Source organism: Heloderma suspectum, chromosome 4, assembly GCF_057233095.1.
Source record: "Heloderma suspectum isolate Gila_16-S chromosome 4, 16-S_ref, whole genome shotgun sequence".
Classification (NCBI taxonomy): Eukaryota; Metazoa; Chordata; class Lepidosauria; order Squamata; family Helodermatidae; genus Heloderma; species Heloderma suspectum.
In genome coordinates, this window is record NC_139461.1 from 243,003,862 (window position 1) to 243,022,441 (window position 18,580).

An 18,580-nucleotide genomic window follows, 5' to 3' on the forward strand; every position below is an offset into this window, starting at 1 on the left:
TCAGTGAGAAAATGGGACTTACTTCAGATGATCTAGCTTCTCTCCCTACTAGAAATTCTGAGGATTTGAGGCTTAATAAAGCTGGTCAATTCCTCTTTGCTCTTGTTGTTAAGTTTCACTTACATATATATGTAATGGGACAGATAAAGACCCAGATTCAAACTTATATACATATATTGGCCCAAGGGGCAGGAGTGTGATAGATTTTATGATCCTCTCACAATTGGCTGTATTTTTTTTCAACAATTTTAAAATCACACCAGAGAGTGATCACATGCCAATTCAGATGTGTCTTTTGTTACCAACTGGAAAAGTTCCCCTCGTTTTCACTTCTGCAAATAATTTAATAACCTAGGGAGAAAAAAGACTGTGTTGGGAAGCTGCAAGAAGAAATAAATTTATTTCTACCAACCCCCAAGATGTTATCTTTGAGAGAGGAATTTTTTACCTTCCTGCACCCCCTGGGAACTTATGGAAAAATAGTGAAAGAACGTAGACCATTTGTGGTCACTACTAAAGCTCCTTTTCCAGGCCTGCACTCTAGTCAAGGCTGGTTTGATAAATGGTGCACTGCCCAGAAACGTAGGCTGGGAGGAGCAATCAGGAGATTGAGGCAAGAAGACTCTTTAGAAAATTTTACTGGCTACATCAGCTTGCGCAAAGAGTATAAAAATCTCCTGTGCCAGAAAAAGAACGAGTATGTACGACAATCCTGGATGGAGCTAGGGCTGGCAATTCTAGAAAGAGATTCAACTAGATAGATTCTGGATGTTAGTGACAAAAGGGACAAGGAGACATCATGGCTCTATTGATAATCAAATTACTTCCTCACAGTGGCAAGCTCACTTTCCAGCCTTGTTTAGACAATCTTTTGTTGGGACCCCATCTGATCCCCTTCACAGCAGGGATCTTTTTGTCTTTCTCTTCCTGCCCTGATTGGGAACCAGTAACCTGGGATGAAGTGCATGATTTGATTGCCTCCCTGCCTCCTAAAAAGGCCCCTGGAGAGGATATGCTTCCTGGTGAATTGTTTAGATCTAATTCTACTTGGTGGTGCCCAATTCTTGCCAAAATGTTTACTTATATAAACCAGCATGGAAAAATCCCCCAGGGCTGGGAAGTGAGCACTGTTGTTCCTATTCACAAGAGAGGCTCTAATTTTAGACCAATCAGTCTGCTTAATGTTGTTTCAAAATTATATACTAAATATCTTTTATACAAATTAGAGTATAAATTAAAACTTGATTTTAGCTGAAGAACAGGCCGGGTTTGCAAAGGGGAAATCTACAATAGACCAGTGTTTTGTTCTCCATCACCTAATACAGAAATATTCTCAGCATGATAGAAAAGAGTTATTTGTTACTTTTGTGGATTTTAGTTCAGCCTTTGACCTTGTAGATAGAGATCGTTTGTGGCAAAAGCTATCTGCCACAAACATTGATAGAAGACTTTCTTTTAATCCAAATGCTTCACTCTGACACTACTCTTAGAGTTAGGCTGGGGGCGAATGGATTGTTATCAGAAAGCATCCCAACTGATAAAGGAGTGCGTCAGGGATGTTTATTGGCCCCTTTTCTTTTTAATTTTTATATTAATAGCATTGTACAAGAACTGAGTGATTTGGAATGCTTCCCAGCTTCTATTCAGGATGTTAAACTCTCAGTCCTCCTATATGCGGATGATATCACAATGATTTCCACTACATTAATTGGTATGCAAAGGCTCTTGAGAAAGTTGAGTACATTTTGCACAAGAGAGCATTTGTCTATTAACTATGCTAAGACTAAAATTGTAGTATTTGGGAAGAAAAGGAAAACACATATGTGGAAGTTGGACAATGAATCCATTGAACAAATGAACAACTTTAGATACTTGGGCCTTAATTTCAACTCCCAACTTTCGTGGAGACAACATCTAGATGTAATTAAGCTGAAATCATCCCAGTCTACTCAATCTCTCCTTCAGTTCTCTTGATCACAAGAGGGAAGTTTGGTTGCCCCTGCAGTTGAGATATTTCAGAAGAAGGTAGTTTCACAACTGACGTATGGGGCTGAGGTATGGGGATACACAAATGCCACTATTTTTGAGGTGGTTCAGAACTCTTTTATGACATCTCTCTTAACTGTCCCCCGGAGTACACCTGGGGCCCTTCTAAGGGCAGAAGTAGGATTGATGTCAATTAAAACATCTATTTATACTGCTTTCGCTTTGTATTGGCTCAAGTTGACCCATATGAGCGATTCCAGCCTTCCAAAAAAATGCTTTCAAGAGCAACTTCAGACCCCATCCCAAAAGTCTTGGGTAAACCTGACCAAACCTATGTTGCAAGCTTATGGAACTGATACTGAGTCCTTTCCTTCTGTCCCTTCTGATAATGTAAAGCAGAGGCTTAAAGAAAAAAAAAAACTTTATTCTAAGTGGATGGATTTGGTTACAATCTCACAAATGCCTTATTCTTGCTGGTACCCATTATATAAGACATCATTTGGTCTGGAGAGTTACTTTACAACTCTGACTGTGCCTCACTACAGAAATCATTTACAGCATTGCGTCTACAATGCATGCCTTCTGCCTTCTTGGAGGGAAGATTTGGCAATACCCCAGTCCATCAGAGACTCTGTATCTGTGGGTCTGGGGAGGTTGAGGATGTCTCTCATTACTTACTAAGATGCCCTCTCTATGGCCATCCTAGGCATAAATTTCTTGCCATTATTTCCCAGAGCCTCCTAAATAGAACACCTTTTGAACAGATATGTGTCCTTCTTTCTGGCACTGATGCTTTCACCACTGCCCACGTAGCAAAATTTGCCTTGGCAGCAAGGAAAATACATGCCAAAGCCCAAACGGCCTACTAGGGATGATTCTGTTGGATGTATGAATTTATGTATATACAAATATGTGACTGTACTGTTTTTTTCTTCTCTCTCTCTCCCTCTCTCTTTAATGTACATTGTGGCGGCCTATAGTTTTAAGCAATAAAGTATCGTATCATATCGTATTGTACTAGCCCATTTAGCTTGGTATTGCTTACATTGGTGACAGCAGTTCTCTGGGGCTTGAGAGAGCAGTTTTTTTCCAGCCCTACATGGAGGTATCAGAGATTAAACCTGGGACTGTTCGCTTGTAAAGCATATACTCTAGAGAGCTATGGCTTGTCCTGGCCATTGGCATACTATTTCCAAGGAGGCTAACCTGCATTCTTCTGAAGTCTTCGCGACTGTAGAAAGCGATGTACCCTTCACTCTGTTTAGCCAGCATGGCTACCATGCACAGGAGCAGAAGAGTTGCCATCACTTTTCTTGGAACCATCCTGGAGCATAAGAGAGAATTAAACACACACACACACACACACACACACACACACACATGAAGGGAGAGGTCACATCAGATGGATCAGTTTCCTTACATCCTAGCCAGAATGGCCAAAAGTCAGAGATGATGGGAGTTGTAGTCCAAAACATTTGGAGGGTGCCAGGTTGGAGCAGTCTGGTCTATGGACTTGCCAGACACCACAGTTTCACTTTTCGGTCTAGGTTTGTACAGTCTTTCCCACCATGATAGTGTTTAGGCCCAGCCTCTGACTAGTTTAGTAGAATGTGATCATGGCAGTTCACTCTAAGTGACAAATAACCTCCCACAAAACTTTTAACCCTGGCCTTCAACACATTGGCATTAGAACACTGCTGCACTGAGATTATTCTGAGAATGCGGAGCTCTCCTATAGGTCTCCTAGTCCTCTGCAGGTCATATGTAGCCAGAACTTGAGCCCACATTGGTCTCCCCACTTGGGGCCTAGTGGCAAGTTATGTTAGCAGCCTGGTTTGCAGCGACATCAGTTTTTAAAAACACATCTGGAGGGAAACAAGTTGGGGAAGGCTGGTCTTAGGTGCAGAAATAATGTCATATCATCAATTGTATCAGTACCTCCAGAAGTACTCAAGCATCAATCCCCTGCCCTGAATTGCTATTATATATAGACTTGTTCTGACTCCTTACAGTCTGGCATATGAATGTATGAAAGGCCACTGGAAAGAGAGAGGTCACTTTTTTAAAAAAGGAAGGGAAAGATGTAGTACCAGATACTACAAAAGAACTTAAGAACATTAGAAGGGCTGTGCTGGATCAGACCAAAGGCCTATTTAGTCCAGCATTCTGTTGCCACACTGGCCAGCCAGGTGCCAATGGGAAATCCACAAGCAGGACACAAGCACAACAGCACCCTTCCGCTTGTATTCCCTAGCAACTGGTATTGATACTGGAGGTAATATACAGCCATCATGACTAGTAGCCATTGATAGGCTTATTCCCCATGAATCTGTCTATTCCCATACATTAAAGCTGTCCAAATTGCTTCCCATTACATTACTTCAGTATTTCAGTTCCAGCCAGCAAGGTCCTAAGTAATACAATAGTGGTTCCAAATGGTGTGCAGTTTAGTCTATAAATTGCAAATATATCCATTATTTTAGCTGACCAGCTGAATAACTAAAACATGGTTATTAATAATCAGCCATCATATATTCTGCTCTATTTAGAGTGCTTCTCATGGTCTAAACAGGGAACCAGTTTTCTGTTTTTAGCCTTTAGAGACAATGATGTAAAATGCCCTCTTTATGAGCTGAGAATCAGCAATGACCTTCCGACAGGCAGCTGGATCCCCTTTTTCTGACCGTTAGAAAACATGCATCTCTGAGCTGAGAATAGGATTATTTTCTCTAACCCAGTAGCTTTCTAAAGGAATCCTTCCTACATCAACTGTTCTGTTAAGGCACCCATGCTTTTGTTTTGGAGTCCTAGCACATTGCAGAGAAATCTAGGTGTACATTCTAGGGGGCACTTTAACAACATGTGAGATGTCAGCCAGTTCTGTTTCCTCAATTTCCTATTGAGCATGTACCCATGATTGTACTGGCTGCAATGTTAGAGCACAGCTGTAGGAAAGTGCACTGGGTGGGCAGAAGGTGGATCTCCAGGTATTTTGGACTTCTACTCCCTGAAACCCCTACCTGCATGGTCAATGGTCAGGAATGCTGGGAGTTGAAGTTCAAAACATCTGGAGATCTGCTTTCTGCCTGCTACTGCCCTAGAACACCCAGCACTTCCATGCAGCTGTTCATTCAGGGCTGCCTTCACCTGTACCAGCGTGCCCGCACTCTGAGGTCATCAACAGAGGCCCTTCTCACTTGAAGAGGGATAGCACCACAAATGGCAAAAAATGGGGGAGGAAACTCCAGATGCTACCAGCAAATTGTTTTGTTTGTCTGTTTGTTATGTTTGGCCAGGTATACAAAATAATTTGCTAGTAGCTGTCAGGGTGGAAACTGAGCCCATAGAGCCCCGGAGCAGTTCTGATTCTGAGGAGGAACAGCAATCCATGGGAGAGGAGCTTGCTCATCGCTCACAGGCACAGCAGCTGGCAGAGATTCCTCCTGCCAGCATTCCTGAGAGAGATAGTGACCCTGGCAGTGAGAGAGTGCTGGAGGGGGGCTTGCTGGACGCTCGGCGCAGACACAGGAAGCGATGACAGATGGAGGGCGCTGAAAGGAGGCGCTCCGCTCGTTTGGTGCTCAAACAACGGTTGCGTCCCAAGGACCCAAGGGAAAGAGGGAGGATCTCTCCCTAGCCCATAAGTTCAGAGTCTTCCCATGGTTCTCCTTCAAACGGGAACCAACTGCCTTACCTGGAGCTTAGGCTACTCTGCTATCTTTCCCTAGTGCTGTTCCTTGCTTAGTCACAGGTGATTAGTATTTGAAAGAGTCATAAAGTAATAAAGGAATAAAGCCTTGGAAAGAATCCTCGTCATCTGTGTCCTGACTTGGCTATTGGAGGGGACTGCAAGAGGCAGCTAGGGCACTCTTGACAGTAGCTAGCTGTCAGGAGCGCCCTAGCTGCCTCTTGCAGTCCCCTCTAATAGCCAACTCAGGACACAGATGACGAGGATTCTTTCCAAGGCTTTATTCCTTTATTACTCTTTCAGATACTAATCACTGGTACTAATCTACACTTCAAGGCGGCCCAAGAATAATTTCATGTAAATGAATGAATGAATGAATAATATTCAGGGGAAGATGGATAGGGGTGGACAGATCGTCCTTCAGAGAAACTGGTCTGCCATTACCGATACTGATTTTCTCATCAAGGAACTCCTGATTGTTTCTGAGTAATGCTTAAGATTGGTTTGAAGAACATTGCTCCAAGCAACAAATCATACACATTGAGTTGGATCAGCCTTCTGAGAGAGGAAGGTCTGCCATATTTTGGGGGATTGCTTCTCTCCCCACACACCACAGATCTTCCCGTTTAGCAGGGTCTCTGGGCTCTCTGTGTAGCCTTTTCAGGGGCTGGAGGGGCTGCCATGGGAAGGAGGGGCTGCCACAGGAAGGAGGGGGTGGGGAAATGCTACCACACTTAAATCCAGCCCATTTAGTCATTTCACATGGGTTTGCGTGTGCCCTCCTCCCCCTCCATCCTCCCTCTCTTCCAGGTTTAGGCAAACCATAGTTTGCCATTATATCTGAATCAACAAACTCTGTGTTGTGCTTGCCCTTCAAACTAGAATTGCAAACCCATGTCAAACACGGTTTCCAATTCTTTTTTGGTGGACAAGCACAGACTGTAGTTTTACAGTTTGGAGAGGCAAACTATGGCTTACCAGGAAGTCAGGAAATGTGAGGGCTCATTTCCTGACATAGAAGGAATGCATAATGGCATAATAGGTGAATGGACCCATTGCTTTGAGCTGAGACAAGGACCTAGAGGCCTTGGCTGCATTTTCTTTGCTAGCTAGCAGATTGCACTTCCTTCCCTCAGTTGAAAAAAAGACTGAGGGGTTTCAGAAGATTCCCTTTCCTAACCATTGACCAACACCACTGGCTTCTCATTAAGAAAAAACATGCTGAATTTATAACCAAGCCTCCAAGAGTTTTACATTACTGTACAATGTTGCTAGGGTCAAAGCCCTACTGTTGTTTTATAGTGGGGTTTCAAAAATCCGGGCATTTCAATAAGACAACGTGCATGAGGGATTTACAGCTTTCCTCCTCCTTACCATCAATTTCCTGAGAAGAAAGGTTTCCCAATTTTGGCAGGAAAACAGATTGCTTTACTGTTATTATCATCATCATTATAATTTCCCCTTTTTTCTTTCCTCCATAAGCTTCATCAAGGGGGAAAAAGAATCAGACAGCTGTGTCAGTCCCTAATTTTATAAGAGACCTAATAAGCTCATCTGGTCAAGTCCCATTGGTGTGCTGAACTCCTTAATAAACCTTGATAGGTCGTACAGAGAGAAGAATGTGGTTTGTCACTCCCACTCTATAGGAGCCTGACTTTAAGGGGCTGCTTAAACCAGTTTTCAACTTGACTGGACAGCACTACCACATCACAAGGAGGATTTATGTAAACATTCAAGAACCCTTTAATTATTAAGTGCTGTTTCTTGAACAAATTTAATGACGCATGGTCCAAGTACTTAGAAGCTGTGCTCATTTTTATCCTGAGACTTAATTAATTTTTTTAAAAGTGCTTTTGGCATTATTCAAGTATTGCTCTTGGGTCAGATTGAGCTTCCAACTAAGCCTTTATGTACCAATAACATTGTGCAGAATCTGAAACTAATAATGTGCAGCACCTAAAAACTAATTCTTCTGGCACATTTATTGCCCAGATGTATTAGGGCATGGGGAGATGAAAGAGAGCTGAGCATGATGTCATTTATATGGTACTTATACTTCGAATTTTGATAGTGCTTCTATATGGAGTTTTGGGAGGCATGTTAATTCAGTGCATCCAAAGCACACACCTGCTATTGCACACAGGCACCTTGAGCCCACATCCATCTACACTAGTGTTGTAGGGTATCCCAGGCTGCGCATGGGTGCTGCAGCTGTAATGTTAGTGCAAGAAAAGGACAGCACTGTAGCTACTCTTTTGACTGTACACAAGAACACAAATGGGATATGAGAAGTTTCTGATGTAGTTATGTGGCAAGGCCTGCTGTTCTAACCCTGAATCAAGTCCCATCTAGATCCTGGCCAAATATGGACAAGCAAAGGAACATGTACCACAACAGGTACGTGGTTGCATACACATATGGGTACATGTAAGGAATCAAGCAACTAACATCATATCTAATTTGGCCCTTGTTCCTCCTTGTTGCAAACTAAGGGTTGGATACAGACTTAATCATGCCTAAAGCAGACCCATGGAATCAATGGGCCAAGTTAGTCAACACTCCACCCATAGGCCTATAGCATGGGTGGGCAATTTGTAGCCCTCCAGATGTTTTTACCTACAACTCCCATCAGCCCCAGCCAGCATAGCCCATGGTGAGACACGTTAGACATGTAGCCCAAAACATCTGAAGGGGCACAAGTTGCCCACCCCTGCTGTAAGTGGACTGTGACTGTCAAGTGTGCTAATGCACCACACACAAAAACCCCTCCCCTGACCTAGAAGCGCTGTAAACCTAAGGCCCAGGTTCTCCTTAACAGCTCACTGCTGTGTAACCACATGCATATTCCAGAATGGCATACCTCTCATGAAATGAACAAAGGTGCTTATGTTCAGCTGCACATATACTGTATGTATATCGGCTGCAATGCTGGCACCCAGTACCCTGCACACTTTGCGTGGATGTGTCCATCTCAGCTCATTACATGGCCCCCATTTTAGAATCAGAACAGCTCTAGCTCAGGGGCACTCAGACACAGAAACATAGAAGAGTAGGGTTGGAAGGGGCCTTTGAGACATCTGTCACATTGAGCCTTCCAGAGGCCACAAAACATGCTCTGCATCATGCCATGAGGGAAATAAAACAAATATGATTTAGTTGGCATCACCCGTTCTCTTGTTCCTGGTTTGATAGGTGGTAATGCTGAGGAAACAGATCGATCAATGCAAAGGAAGACAAAGCTGTGACATGAACCTGTGCTGTGGTCTAAGGTCTCTAGAGGCGGGACTTCAAGGAAGCTCCAAAAGAGCTTCATATATCCTTGGCTTTGCCAGACAGCACTATGGGAGAGTAGTCTGCTGCCCACTATTGGGCACAGAGGGCAGTGGCAGAGGCATGGCAGGCTCTAGATCACTGGGAAGGCAACCTGGCACCTTCCAGTTGTTTTGGACTACAACTTCCATAAACCATGGCCAATGGTCAGGAATCATGGGCATTGTAGTCCAAAGTATCTGGAGGCCACCAGATTGCTGACCCTTGCTCTAAATCCACTGGACTAAAGATTCTAACCTTTTTCTTACCAGTTGCTTCTCTGCTCCAAATTGCCCCCCCCCAGTGCTTCTTTGGGGAAGGACCGTAATCCAGTGGAAGAGCACCTGCTTTGCATGCAAACAGTCCCAGGTTACATCCTTGGCACTTCCTGGTAGAGCTAGGAAAGTCTCCTGTCTGAAACTCTGGAAAGCTGCTGCCAGTCAGTGCAGATAATACTGAGCCAGAAGTAGCTTCCCCTGTTCCTTCCCAAGGGTTCCCAAATGCATGTTTGCAAGAGCAAATCTCCATTTGAAACACTGCAGGTGGAAAAGCAGCTTGGACTGGAATGGAGAAATGGAAAGCAGGGAAAGGGTTACGTACAACTGCCCCCAACCAACAGCACATCTCTGGTTCACATCATCCCAAGACCACCGGGAGTTTGTTACACTCGTTTATGCATGAAACATCTACAGTACCTACGGTAGCCAGATAGCAAGGAGAACACAGCTTTTATTCCTGTAACAGTGGAATATGGCCACTTGTCAAGATGCACATGAAAGGGGAGGGCAGAGACCTGTTGGGGAGGAATTTATGCTTCTACCAGGTACTTGGTAGAATTTATGCTTCTACCAAGACTGAACAACACCCTTTCAAGGGTGAGGTGAAGGACAAAATGTCCCCACCCCTCTCTGGACCAGTACTTGAATCTTATTTCAACACTGGTGATAGGACAGCATCTGTCACCTCACTTGAGGGAAGCAGCTAGCTTACGGGGTGCAGGATATATTGCCTGAGCTCCAACAGGGGGATTGGCCAGGGGGCTGCTGCTGCTGCTTCCCTCTCCACACCATCTAGCATCCGCCACCTAAAGCAACCACCACACTCTGCCTAATGGTAGGGCTGGCCCTGACTCTTAGCTACTGGCTCTACTTTCCTTGTAGATGTGTGAAGAATCCTGGTACGCCTGCACCTGTATCTATATAATCAGGGGAAGCAAAAAACAGCAGTTTGCTCATTCAGTTCATAATGGCTCGTTAGTGTCAATTAGCACGCAAGGGCACACACACACACACGCGCGCGCACACACACTCATTTGCAACTGGAAAACAACAGATTGTAGCAAATCACTATTGAGGTTCACTTTGCATTTTCTCTTTATTAGTAAATCACTTACCGCTACCATCACTTCTTCCTTACATTAGTGCTTCGGTGCCTAGTTGGAACATTTTGAGCAACCTTCATTTGTTTCAAACTGTGGCCTCAAATAACCCCCATTTTGTTGTTGTTCCTCGATTGCTGTGCTTAGTTTTTCCGCAGGACTTGACAATTCAGGACAATTGTTTTGGCTATTTTTGAAGCAAACGTTGATGCGCATTGTTTCCATTATATTAGACATTTGTCTGTGCATCATTTCTATGGACACAATGCCCATAGCACACCAGAAACCGGAAAACTTCCAGTTTCTAAAAGATTAAAATAAAATTTCTTCCTGAATAGGAATGAAGACAAAAGGTTGACATTTTTCATCAGGTAAAAACAACAACAACCCTATTTCCTGAGCAGCTGTCATCCCCAGAAATTGTTGCGAGGGACCTGAGCCCTGGAGTAAATTCATGGATTTTGCTTCAAGCTGGTTGCACCATCAGGCTCAGGGAAGTGTGGCATTGCTGGTTTGCTGTTATTGAAAGGGTATATAACACGATCTGTCTCTCTTTTTCATACACTGTTACCTTTGCACAATTATACTTTTGTGCTTCTTTATTTATAACTTCAGCATTACACTGCAGAGCTCCAAACCCAGTTACATCTTTCCCTTGCGATTGATTTACCTTAATATTTCTCTGCTATCAGGGAAAAGCCCCTAGTTTTTCTTTTGTTTGATTGGCAAGTCCACTGAATGCCCCATCCTTGTTTTGCAAACAGGGCACGTCTTTCATACATTAACGCTCCAGCTTGGTGCCTCCCTAGGCGAATTGAGTGTTTGCTGTTTGTAAACTAGCTTCAGCAATAATTTTTTTTTAAAGTATGATTGAAAATTGGACATCTTTGAGGCCTGATCCTCTTTTGCTGGCCTCTTTTGTTATCATTCATGTTAGTACAAAATGGGTGGAAAGCACTGAGGCAGAGAAGGGAGTGTAGGAAAAGCACTTTCTCTTTTGTTTAAACATTTGGTTTAGTCTCTCCCCCCACCCCTTCCTCCAGCCACATTAGAATTAAGGGCCATGAGGTTTGTCACAGTGTTTGGTTATTTGCTTAAAAATATCTATAACCTGCCCATGTGTTATTGATTTTTCTTTAACACCTGCTGATGCAGCTGGTGGCAGTGGTGGGGTGAGCCAGATTGGAACCATGGCTCTGGGTCCCCCCACTTCACTTAGAGAAAAATCAACCACAGAAGGACGAACTACATGACAAATGTCATGTGTAGTTCGGCCCTGAGTCACCTCTGCTGTGGACCACCTGACATCAATTTACAGTTTTTCAATTTCTGTAAGCAAGTGTAAGCACATGGAACTGAAACATTCCCCATTTACCACCTGCCTCATATTTTAGAATGTAAGCACCTTGGGGCAGGGACCTGTCCACTTGTATTCAGTAAAGTACCATGCTTACTGATGGTGCTGATTTAGGGCTGAACCGCGTATTACCATAAACAGGTGCTTGCCACCAATTCACGTCTGGATCATCCTGGAAATGTAAATTAAAGAAGATACATGACAAGACAGCATTGTGCTCAGTATTTACCTGCTCCACTGCACTGGAGTAGAGTGTGGTGGAGCAAGGGAAATGCTGAGCACAGTGTCATCACATCGCATGTCAGCTTTAACTTTCAGCCAAATTAGATAATATCTTAAATGTGTTATTGCATTTCCATATATTTACAATTTTAAAACAATAGTACTGCAGAGGCCCCCAGTCTGGATTGGGAATATACAGGTGGAGGGGGCAGTTAACCATTTGCCTGTGCCATTTTCCTGATGGAAATACCCCTGTCCCTAGCTGCCAGTTCCCCCAAGAGGGAAGCGGCTATGGGCACAAACTTACCAGGAAGGTATGGGAGGAGATGTGGGTCCACAAATCTAACCTGTAACTTTGTCCTTAGATCTGTGAGTATTCAGTGCTTTGTTATCTGTTTGCACTTGGAAACAACAACCCTATCGACAACGCTGGATCTAGTCTGTGAACCTGCTCTTCTTGTCCAAAACAGCCTTGTCCAAAACAGGTTAAGCACCACTTTCCTGGCCCTGAAAACATCCAGCCGCAGTGCCTCTGTTTTGGCAGGATTCAGTTTCCATTTATTGGCCCTCATCCAGTCCATTGCCACATCCAGACATCGGTTCAGCATCTTCACAGCCTCACCTGACTCAGATGAGGAGGAGAGAGCTGGATGACATCAGCATACTGATGGCCCCTCACTGCAAATCCCCGGATGACTTCACCAAACAACTTGATACAGATGTTAAAAAGCATGGGGGACAAGATGGAACACCGTGAGACTCCATGACAGAAGTGCCACAGAATCAAGCAGAAACGCCCCAGTACTACCTTCTAGAGCCAGCCCTTCAGATAGGAGTGGAACTATCCTAGCACCACGCCTCCCACTCACAGTCCATACAATTGGTCCAAAAGGATACTTTGGTGGATGATACCAAAAGCCACTGATGCAGGCAATCCAACCTCCTCTTGAGGCAGGAAATCCACTACAACACCCCTAGTTTGTAGCCATCCAGCCTCTGCTTAATTGTGATCCTTTTATTCAGGGCTGGTCTGGGACATTTTGCTACCTGAGAAAAAGGACAAGATGACACCCTACTCCACTCCATGTTACAGAAGCCAACTGGACTTGCAGTTTAATGTTACTTTGACACTTGCAATGGGATAGCATCCTCCACCACACCCAAGGGAGGCAGGCTAACTTACAGGGTGCAGGATAGGCCATGTAAGCAGGGCTCTATCCTCCAAGAGAGGGGAATGGCTGGGGGTTCAGGTGGAACGGCCAGGGAGTTGCTGTTGCTCCCCACAACATCTGCCACCTAGGATGGTTGCCTCACTCTACCTAATGGTAGGGCTGGCCCTGCTTTTATTGCAATGTTGTTATTATTTTTAATGGTGTTTATTGTTATTGTGATCTTAAAAGCTGCTCTGAAGATCCACTGGGCAATGTTGTGGCCCATACACATAATAAATGTACCTAAGTATGTAGCAGGAAAATGTCCATGGACCTTAAGACTCTAGTGTATTGTGGCATAAGCTTTAGTAGGCAAGGGTTTATTTTATCAGGTACATGAATTGGACCAAGACAGTGATAGGGTCCAGATGAGATGACAATATGCAGTCGTAGAGTCCCAATCATTGTTATAATATTGGTGTAAAAATAATTGTAGTCTACCTCAAGATAGAGTTAAATTGACCCATATAGCGAAGGCCCTTAGAAGAACTACAAAATATCTATCTTAACTTCCACAAATCAGATTACATCAGGTTCAGGGCCCACAAGTGCTTGTCCTTGCCACTTCATCCAACTTTGGCTGATTCATAGTTTTAGAGAGTGCTCTTATCTGTGTGCACCAGCTTAGGGATGGTTTGGACACCTGACTGGGTCCGGGAGTCCCTCCTCGCTCCCCTTGGACTGTGCCCGCCAAGCCCCTGACCTCGCTTGCCCCCACTCGGACACTCCCCGCACTCACCTGGACCCATCCACGAGCGCCCGCCATTTTGCCAAGTTTTTTAAATGAAAAAAAAAGGAGCAATTTAAATATGCACACATTTGAGCTGGGAAAGCTTAATCTACCCAATATTAGAGGCATTATGTCTTTAATACTGCATAGATCAAGCTCTCCCAGCCCAAATGTGTGCATAGTTAAATATGCACATTTTTAATTAGCTCCTTTTCTCGTAAAAAAAAAAAACTTTGGCAAAATGGCAGGTGCTCACAGATGGGACACAGGGGGAGTGCAGGTGGCTCACCGAACTTGTAGGGACTGGAGCGTGGGTCCGGGGGGGGGGACTCAAGAGGGGGCAGCACTTCAGCAGGTGTCCGCCAATCCCGGATGAGTGTGGGTTCGCACATCCCACCTGGGGATGGGATTTACCTGGGAATTATGGGAATTATGGGAATTACCTGGGGAGGTGGTGGGCTCTCCCTCACTGGAGGCCTTCAAGACAAGGCTGGACAGCCATTTGTCAGGGATGCTCTGACTTGGATTCCTGCATTGAGCAGGGGGTTGGACTCGATGGCCTTGTAGGCCCCTTCCAACCCTACTATTCTATGATTCTATGATTCTATCCCTACACCAGCTATTGCTCTGGCTTCCTTCTCTGTGCCCTTTAAAGATCACATCCCACTACACCCTTTTGACAAGCCAATACAAATAAGTTTATTAGACAGAGTAACAGATACAAGGGGAAAACCCAGGAGACCATTCCTGTTCACTAGCCCTTTGCTACAGAAAAAATGTTCTGGGCGATAAAATGCAATGAAATACCCATATACAGAGAAATGTACTGGTCCTTTTGAGATCCCTAAACTCCATTTCCCCAGTGAAGAAATAGAAATGAATGTGCAGAATGCTTACCTGGTGAATGTGCTGTCTCCTTGTCTATAGATCAGTGCTGCGGAGATTCCTCTTGTCTGTTATTCCCTCCTGCTGGACGATGTTGGCCTATATATAACCACTGTCACCAGCACCTAATGACATCATCAGCCCTTGTTCGTACTCACAGCCCTTGAAGAGACTGGGGTGACTGGATACATAGGAATACAGAAACGGCTTTGTTGCAGAGACTGCTTCTTGTTTTGCTGGGATTTGTAAGAGTTCTGCGTTTCCAAGGAGGGTTATTCCATTGGTACTGGTCAGTCTTGGTTGTAGCTCCCTTTTGAGTATTTCATTTATGACAGTAGTAAAGATTAAACTTCCAGAATCTCCATGTTTACGTAAGTACAGCGTGACACTTTAATTTTGGTGCCAGTCCTTCTTTTACCTTGTGTTATATGGGCTGTGCTTCCAGGCTGGGCTTCCATGAATCCTGTGGATAATGCTCTCCTTTCTAGGGTAGCTTGGTTGAGGGTTAAGCATTCAGCATCTAGCTTCACCTCCACCTCTTGTATATCTTAAGCTGCTAAATCTTTATATGTAATTAGGCTGTGCAGAATTCCATGCCAATAGGTAGTATATCTGTGTTTGTTTTACAGCAAATCTTTCAGTGTTTACCAATTTGCATGAATTGTATAAAATTACAGCTTTTAAGTATTTCCCATCATTTATCCGTATTTTTCAGCATTAGAGAAAATTGAGGTGTCACACTGTAATTATGTAAACACAGATTCTGAAAGTTACATATTTACTACTGTCATAAATGATAACTCAAATTACTTACATTATACAATAGAATATGCCAAATAAACATTGTTAATTCAACATATCATCAGTTATATCCTGATCTTTGTTTAACTTATTGCTTTGCTTAGACATACACTTAACTTCTTATTGATGGATTCTTTCTATTTAATGTTTTTAACTATGTGTGGTAAAAATTACTCTAAATGTGTAGTTCTTCCAAGTCTGTACTTCATACTTTCATTGAACCAGAACATCCTTTGAAGCCCAAATCCTTGAAACTGTAATCTCAGCTTTCTTCATTTCATTAGTCTAAGTGGGTTTGTGTAGTCCGGAGGCCTGCAGAGAAATGTTTCAAAGTGTGAAGGTAGCACACTTCCTCTGAGAGCTCATATATAGAAAAGGCTTGGTCATGTGGAACTTTCTGTGTGCACCTGCATGCTTCAGAGAGTCTGATGTGACTGATGAAGAACCCACACTGCCTCCACTACTGATTGTCTTTGCTTGTCCATCAAGAGATAACTACAATGGCCCAAGCTATGGACAAACATGTTTCTAAATTATATGTCACTTTTGATTAATGAAGGGCCGCGGTGGCTTAGTGGTTAAGACGCTGAACTGCAGACCGGAAGGTCGGCAGGACAGCAGTTCGAGACCCGAGTGCCCCGTGACGGAGTGAGCTCCCATCTTCAGTCCCAGCTCCTGCCAACCTAGCAGTTTGAAAGCAAGAAATTGCAAGTAGATAAATAGGTACTGCCTCGGCGGGAAAGGTAACAGCGTTCCGTGCACCTCAGTGTTCAGTCATGCCGGCCACATGACCACGGAAGCGTCTTCGGACAGCGCTGGCTCTTCGGCTTAGAAACGGGAATGAGCACCGCACCCTAGAGTCGGACACGACTGGTTGGGGACACCTTTACCTTTACCTTTGATTAATGACTGCAGCAGTATTAACCCAGTTCTGTCTTTATTTTATTTTTGCCAGGTGATGTTTAAATTTTAGTTGTCCAGGTCTCCTAATGATGTATTTTATGCTGGATTCTAAAAACTTTTTAATGCTGCTTTTAAATTATGATAGCTCAGTGGTAGAGCGTGTGCTTTGCATGCAGAAGGTCCCTGGTTCAATCCTTTCCTAGGCCAATCTATCTCTAGATAGGCCCAGGAAAGAATCCTGCCTGAAATCCTGGAGAGCCACTGCCAGTCACTATTGACAATACTGGGCTAGATGGACCAATGTTCTGACCAGGCAGAACATAAGGCAGCTTCCCATGTTTCTATCGTTTGCTTGTTTTTTAATATTTAATTATTTTATTGTGATGGTATTTGATTTTATGTAAACCACTCTGGGAACCTTGTTCACTGAAGAGTGGGGTAAAACTATCATCCTCCTCCTCCCCCTAATAAACAACAACCTGTTCTTTCAAGGAACATTCCTACTACTGTTGGTGGATATTAAGTATTTTCTGTGTTGGCCAGCTATGAGGGTGGTCAAGACATGGACTAGTTAAAACAAGAGCTGTGCACAAACGGCCTTTCAAAATTCTCCACCCTATTTGTAGGCAAGGAAATTGGGGGGGACCATTTTACTGAATTTGTCCACGGAGGAGGAGCCAGCAGTTTTGGCGAGGTGGGGCTCACCATCAGCACATAAAGTTTGTTGTTGTGTTAGCAGCCTGGCCTCCATTTTGCATCCTTCACAATGCCCTGGACCTAGTGTTGTTCCAGGGCACTGTGCAGGAGACAGTGGTGGAGAATATTTGGAGAATATAGGAGGCAAGAAAAATAAACATCTCAGAATGGTCTCAGAAAAATGTCTTCTGAGAAATTTTGGCTCACCTCTATTTAAAATGGTTTTCTTTTGCTGCTTTGGCTGATAGCTTCTCAATGCAAACACAGCCAACTGTGGAATTTCACCCAAGTTTTATGACCAATTTCCAGCTATCATCCCAGTCAATAATGTCATGTTTGATCAAAACACTCCCTAAAAATGTGGTGGTAGTTAAGGCACTCCCCAGAGCCCTTTGTATTTATTACAGTTGATCGTAAATCCTGTGAAGTGGGCACAGCTGTAAACCTCCAGGAGGGGTCAAATAGCTTTGCTCCTCAGAACTTTGTGCCTCCCCCTGACAAATTTGTGACACCAGTTTTCATTTTAATTGAGTTTTAATTTTTTACAGCAATGATGGATGTGGCCGCGAGACAGCAGATGGTGTTGAGAACAGCAAATTAATTATCAGGAAAGGTCATTCTTTGAAAGCACAAAACTTTCATATCATTCCCCCCTGCTTTTTTTTGCCAGAGAAATGTGCCTGCCAGAAACATGAGGGACAGTTTTTAAAATAAAAAGAAAATAGTTAGATCAATCTTATTTGTATCAATTAGATGTCAGAGAACAAATTGACTATGCATATGCTGTTTCCACAGCATGTGTGCAACTGATGTCGAAGCAGAACCAATGCTCGTGAAAAGAAAGACACACCTGCTGACAGAGGATCCATTGACTGCAGTGGGGTGATGCTTATTTTCAACAAGTGAGGATTAGCACAATAATATTGTGAAGAGGGAGAGTCACAGCTCATAAAATTCAATGCTAAGACCACTATTAAGTTTAATGGAACTAAGATTTTGCTTCAAGTATTTGGTTCAGCAGGTTCAGTCCCTGGTATCTTGAGTTAAAAGGATCAGGTAGTGGAGTGATAGGAAGGACCTCTCTCTAAGATCTTGGAGAGCCTAGACAATACTGGGATAGATAAATAGCCCAGGCTGATACGAGGGAGCTTCCTGTCCGTAGAAAATGGTTCTAGGGCATAACTTCTATTGCCCAGAGAAAGAATACAGGCTCAGAGAGCAGTCGCTGCATTTGGACAATTGTCCAAGCTGTGGATGAGCATCATGGCTGCACAGTCCTCCCTGGCCCTCCTCAGCCTTTTTGCTAGAGTGGGGCAAATAGGCGCACCTCTCTCCTGGGCACCATCTACATGAGCCTTTTATTTTGGGGCGGCTGCGAGTCGAGGTCCCTTGGGAAAGACGACGCAGTTGCCGC

The 18,580-nt window shown here is 43.9% G+C and overlaps 1 protein-coding gene across 2 annotated transcripts in view; it reads right to left on the reverse strand.

Moving 5' to 3' along the window:
* MLN (motilin) overlaps nucleotides 1-14,844 on the reverse strand; it is a 29,485-nt gene extending 14,641 nt beyond the window's left edge. Inside the window, exons 1-3 of one of the 2 annotated variants that reach the window (XM_084848316.1) lie at nucleotides 14,779-14,844; nucleotides 12,563-12,649; nucleotides 3,193-3,310 (exon numbers count right to left, since the gene is read on the reverse strand). In XM_084848316.1, coding sequence (XP_084704442.1) covers nucleotides 3,193-3,309 — 117 coding nt within the window. In that variant the 5' untranslated portion in view covers nucleotide 3,310; nucleotides 12,563-12,649; nucleotides 14,779-14,844. The remainder of the gene's footprint in view (nucleotides 1-3,192; nucleotides 3,311-12,562; nucleotides 12,650-14,778) is intronic. The other variant, XM_084848315.1, reaches the window with a different exon arrangement.
* Nucleotides 14,845-18,580: the final 3,736 nt, after the last annotated feature.